At 48.2% G+C, this 5,998-nt stretch overlaps 1 protein-coding gene across 1 annotated transcript in view; it reads right to left on the bottom strand.

Moving 5' to 3' along the window:
- The window catches only part of ndufaf1 (NADH:ubiquinone oxidoreductase complex assembly factor 1), an 8,695-nt gene extending 8,145 nt beyond the window's left edge, over positions 1–550 (bottom strand). The window contains exon 1 of the mRNA XM_060828723.1: positions 66–550. Within this exon, the coding sequence (XP_060684706.1) occupies positions 66–548 (483 nt within the window). The 5' untranslated portion in view covers positions 549–550. The remainder of the gene's footprint in view (positions 1–65) is intronic.
- Positions 551–5,998: the final 5,448 nt, after the last annotated feature.

Below are 5,998 nucleotides of genomic sequence, written 5' to 3'. Positions count from 1 at the left end.
GGGGAGGGGGAGAGGGGGAGGGGCGCAGGCAGGGAGTGAGCCCGGGAGGGGCTGAGTGGCCGCACCTTGGGCGGGCGGCTCTTGATGCTGCAGTATCCGCTGTAGCGGGTCTCTCCGTCCCGGGGCGGTTCTGTGCGGAGCTCCCCGCTCAGGAGCACCGTCCTCCCGTTGGCGCCGACACTGAGGCGGGCCCGGCTGCGGCCTCCGATCTCCTGGTCGCTGGAGAGCAGCCAGTGGTGCAGGCTGCCCGGGCCGTGCGCCTGCCACAGGACACGGTTCTGCTCCAGCAGCTCCTGGCGGAGGGAGCGGCCGCCGGGGCCCCGCAGCTTCTCCGCCAGCTCGGCCCGCAGCAGGCCCCAGTGGCGGCACACACTCTGCACACCGTGCCGCCAGTCCCACAGCCTCAGCCAGCTCCAGGCCGGCGGAGAGGAGGCCGGCAGCCCGGGCCTGCGGTAACCGCGGCCTCGGCCCAGCTCCGGGCCCGCTCCCGGGGACAGGGGCCCGGCCCTCGGCCGCAGCTGTTGTAGTGACCTGAGGCGGCCCGCCATCTTGTCCGGGGGGGGGGGGGGGGATGTCAGCAATTACCTGGGAATTACCCTAACCCCCTAAATGCCCCAACCCAATCCCCTAAAATACCCCAACCCAACCTCCTAAATACCCCAACCCAATCCCCTAAAATACCCCAACCCAACCTCCTAAATACCCCAACCCAATCCCCTAAAATACCCCAACCTAACCCCCCAAATACCCCAAAAAAACACCCTAAATACCCCAAACCAACCCCTGAAATACCCCAACCTAAGCCCCTTAAATACCCCAACCTAACCCCCTAAAATATCCCAACCAACCTCCTAAAATACCTCAAAGCCCCCTATAATACCCCAAACCCCCAAAATACCCCAAAACCTTCTAAAATACCCCAACCTAGCCCCCAAATACGCCACCTAACTCCCTAAAATACCCCAACCTAACTCCCTAAAATATCCCAAACTAACCCCCAAAATACCCCAACCTAACCCCCTAAAATATCCAATCTAACCCCCTAAATACCGCAACCTAACTCCTAAAATACCCCGACCTAGCCCCCTAAAATACCCCAACCTAACCCCCAAATACCCCAACCTAACCCCCTAAAATACGGCAACCTAACCCCCTAAATACCGCAACCTAACCCCCTAAAATACCACAACCTAACCCCCAAAATACCCCACCTAACCCCCAAAATACCCCACCTAACCCCCAAAAAACCCCAACCTAACCCCCCTAAATACCCCAACCTAACCCCCTAAATACCCCAACCTAACCCCCTAAATACCCCAACTTAACCCCCTAAGTACCGCAACCTAACCCCCTAAAATACCCCAACCTAACCCCCTAAAATACCCCAAAAAAACACCGTAAGTACCCCAACTTAACCCCCTAAATACCCCAACCTACCCCCCTAAAATACCCTAACCTAACCCCCTAAAACACCCTAACCTAACCCCCTAAAACACCCCAACCTAACCCCCTAAAATACCCTAACCTAACCCCCTAAAACACCCCACCTAACCCCCTAGTACCCCAACCCAACCTCTTAAAATACCTCAAAACTCCCTAAAATACCCCAAAACCCTCTAAAATACCCCAACCTAACCCCCTAAATACCCCAACCTAACCCATTAAAATACCCAACCTAACCCCCTAAAATACCCCAACCTAACCCCCTAAATTCCCCAACCTAACCCCCTAAATACCCCAACCTAGCCCCCTAAAATACCCCAACCTAACCCCTGAAATACCCCAACCTAGCCCCCTAAATACCCCAACCTAGCCCCCTAAATACCCCAAACTAACCTCCTAAAATACCCCAATGTAACCCCCTAAACACCCCAACCTAACCCCCAAAATACACCAACCTAACCCCCTAAATACCCCAACTTAATCCCCTAAATACCCCAACCTACCCCCCTAAAATACCCTAACCTAACCCCTAAAACACCCAACCTAACCCCCTAAAACACCCCAACCTAACCCCCTAAATACCCCAACCTAACCTCCTAAAATACCCTAACCTAAACCCCTAAAACACCCCACCTAACCCCTTAAATACCCCAATCTAACCCATAAAATACCCCACCTAACCCCTAAAATACCCCAACCTAATCCCTAAAATACCCCAATCCAACCTCCTAAAATACCCCAACCTAACCCCTAAAATACCCCACCTAAACCCCCCTAAAATACCCCAACCTAACCTCCCTAAAATACCCCAACCTAACCCCCTAAAGTCCCAGTAAATACACCAGTGTCTATACTCCAAACATATCCCAGTCAAACTCCCAAATGTACCCCAGAAATTACCTGGGAAATACCCCAACCTAACCTATGAAAATCCCAGTAAATACACCAGTGTCTACACCCCCAAAACTATCCCAGTCAAACTCCCAAATATAACCCAGCTATTAGCTGGAAAATATCACAACCTAACCCCCTAAAATCCCAGTAAATACACTAAAATACCCCAGTGTATGCATCCTAAAATGTGCCCTAGAAAAATATCCCAGTCAAGCTCCCAAATGTACCCCAGAAATTAGCCAGAAAATACCTCAACATAACCCCCAAAATCCCAGTAAATACAGTGGGATCGTCCATTTAAAATAAAAAGATGAGGAATTTCTTCTCGGAGAGTATTGAATATGTGGAATTCTTGCCACAGAAGATTGTTGGGGCTGGGTCATTAAATATATTCAAGGCTGAGAGAGACAGATTTTTAATCAGTAAGGGAATGAAGGTTTATGGAAAAGACAGGAAAGTGGAGTTGATGACTATCAGATCAGAGACAATCTCATTGAATGGCAGAGCAGACTCAATGGGCAGAATAGTTTACTTCTGTTGTGGTTCTGTTCGCCGAGCTGGGAATTTGTGTTGCAGACGTTTAGTCCCCTGAGTAGGTGACATCCTCAGTGCTTGGGAGCCTCCTGTGAAGCGCTTCTGTGATGTTTCCTCCGGCATTTATAGTGGTTTGAATCTGCCGCTTCCGGTTGTCAGTTCCAGCTGTCCGCTGCAGTGGCTGGTATATTGATTGAATCCGTGGATGAGTGCCATGCCTGTAGGAATTCCTGGCTGTTCTCTGTTTGGCTTGTCCTATAATAGTAGTGTTGTCCCAGTCGAATTCATGTTGCTTGTCATCTGCGTGTGTGGCTACTAAGGATAGCTGGTCGTGTCATTTCATGGCTAGTTGGTGTTCATGGATGTGGATTGTTAGCTGTCTTCCTGTTTGTCCTCTGTAGTGTTTTGTGCAGTCCTTGCATGGGATTTTGTACACTACATTGGTTTTGCTCATGCTGGATATTGGGTCCTTCATTCTGGTGAGTTGTTGTCTGAGAGTGGCTATGGTTTGTGTAGGGTGTAGGTTTGCTCGCTGAGCTGTAGGTTTGATATCCAGACGTTTCATTACCTGGCTAGGTAACATCATCAGTGGCGACCTCCAAGTGAAGCGAAGCTGTTGTCTCCTGCTTTCTATTTATACCTTTCTCCTGGATGGGCTTCCAGGGATTTGTGGTGATGTCATTTCCTGTTTATTTTCTGAGGGGTTGATAGATGGTATCTAGATCAATGTGCTTGTTTATGGTGTTGTGGTTGGAGTGCCAGGCCTCTAGGAATTCTCTGGCATGTCTTTGCTGACCCTGTCCCAGGATAGATGTGTTGTCCCAGTCGAAATGGTGGTTTTTTTCATCCGTGTGTAGGGCTACGAGGGAGAGGGGATCGTGTCTTTTTGTGGCTAGCTGGTGTTCATGTATCCCGGTGGCTAACTTTCTTCCTGTTTGTCCTATGTAGTGTTTGTGGCAGTCCTTGCATGGAATTTTATAGATGAAGTTGGTTTTGTCCATGGGTTGTACTGGGTCTTTTAAGTTTGTTAGTTTTTGTTTGAGAGTGTTGGTGGGTTTGTGTGCTACTAGGATTCCGAGGGGTCTCAGTAGTCTAGCTGTCATTTCTGAAACTTCTTTGATATATGGTAAGGTGGTTAGGGTTTCTGGCTGTGTTTTGTCTGCTTGTCGTGGTTTGTTCTTGAGGAATCTGCGCAGTGTTTTTTGAGTATCTGTTCTTCTTGAATATGTCGTATAGGTGGTTCTACTCTGTTTTTCGAAGCTGCAGTGTGTGTGGTAGCTCGTTGGAATAGTGTTCTGATACAGCTTCGTTTGTGTGTGTTGGGATGGTTGCTGGTGTAGTTGAGTATTTGGTCAGTGTTTGTCGATTTTCTGTATACGCAGGTTTGTAATTCTCCCTTGTCCTTTCTTTCTACTATGACGTCCAGAAATGCGAGTTTGTTGTCAGTGAACTTTATACCTGTGAGGGTGTTGTTGATGATGTTAAATGTCTCTTCTATCTTGTTTTGTTTAGTGATGACAAATGTGTCATCTACGTAGCGAACCCAGATTTTTGGTTTGATGATTGGTAGGGCTGTTTGTTCTTGCCTTTGCATTACCGCTTCTGCTATGAATCCTGATAGTGGAGATCCCATGGGTGTGCCGTTGGTTTGTTTGTAGATGATGTTGTTGAAAGTGAAGTGGGTGGTGAGGCACAGGTCCACTAGCTTCATGATGTTTCTGTTGGTAATGTGATTGGTGGTGGTTGGTGTGTATGTGATGGTCTGTTCTAAAAGTGTGGCGAGTGTTTCCTTTGCTAGGTCGGTGTTGATGGAGGTGAACAGTGCTGTTACATTGAATGAGATCATTGCTTCGTCTTCCTTTATTTTGGTGTTTTTGATGATTTTTAGGAGTTCCTGGGTGGAGTGCTGTGACTCTTCCACTAGGTACTTCAGTCTTGCATGTAGTTGTCATTTCATCAACAGATGCCTAAGGGAAAGACAACGGAATGTGGACATGCTGCAACCCAAAGGACTAGCCACACTACCATACATCAAGAGCATTTCCGAACTGACAGCCAGACTACTGCGACCATTAGGGCTCATAACAGCACATAAACCAACAGCCACTCTCAGACAACAACTCACCAGAACGAAGGACCCAATACCCAGCATGAGCAAAACCAATGTAGTGTACAAAATCCCATGCAAGGACTGCACAAAACACTACATAGGACAAATGGGAAGACAGCTAACGGTCCGCATTTATGAAGGCCAACTAACCACGAAACGACACAACCAGCTGTTCTTAGTAGCCACACACGCAGATGACAAGCAACATGAATTCAACTGTGACAACACTACTATTATAGGACAAGCCAAACAGAGAACAGCCAGGGAATTCCTAGAGGCATGGCACTCATCCACAGATTCAATCAATAAGCACATCGACCTGGACGCAATATACCGACCACTGCAGCGGACAACTGGAACTGACAACCGGAAACGGCAGATTCAAACCACTATAAATGCCGGAGGAAACATCACGGAAGCGCTTCACAGGAGGCTCCCAAGCACTGAGGATGTCACCTAGACAGGGGACAAAATGTCTGCAACACAAATTCCCAGCTCGGCGAACAGAACCACAACAACGAGCATCCGAGCTACAAATCTTCTCACAGACTTTGAAGTTTACTTCTGTTCCTATGTCCTATGGTTTTACAAATGGCCTTGATCTCCACTAACCCCTAGGCTGAGGCTATATTCCCTGGACCATCAGAAATTGAGGGGTGACTTTATAGAGGTTTATAAGATCGTGAGGGACATGGATAGGGTGAATAGCTCAGGTGATTTTCCCAGGGTAGGAGAACACTAAATTAGAAGGCATTGGTTTAAGGTGAGAGGGGAAAGATACAAAAAGGATCTAAGGGCCCATGTTTTCAAGCAGAGGGTGGTGCATGACTGGAATGAACTGCCAGTGGAAGTGATGGGAGCTGGTGTCATTACAACATTTTAAAGGCATCTGGATAAGAATGGTTTAGAAGGATATGGGCCAAATGCTGGCAAATGGGTCTAGATCAGCTTAGGATATCCGATCGGCATGGATGAATTTGACCAAAGGGTCTGTTTCTGTGCTGTGCAATTCTAACC

The sequence above is a fragment of the Hemiscyllium ocellatum genome, chromosome 8 (assembly GCF_020745735.1).
Source record: "Hemiscyllium ocellatum isolate sHemOce1 chromosome 8, sHemOce1.pat.X.cur, whole genome shotgun sequence".
Taxonomy (NCBI): domain Eukaryota; kingdom Metazoa; phylum Chordata; class Chondrichthyes; order Orectolobiformes; family Hemiscylliidae; genus Hemiscyllium; species Hemiscyllium ocellatum.
The sequence above is the reverse complement of the archived record's forward strand: the minus strand, read 5'-3'. Positions and strand labels throughout refer to the sequence as shown.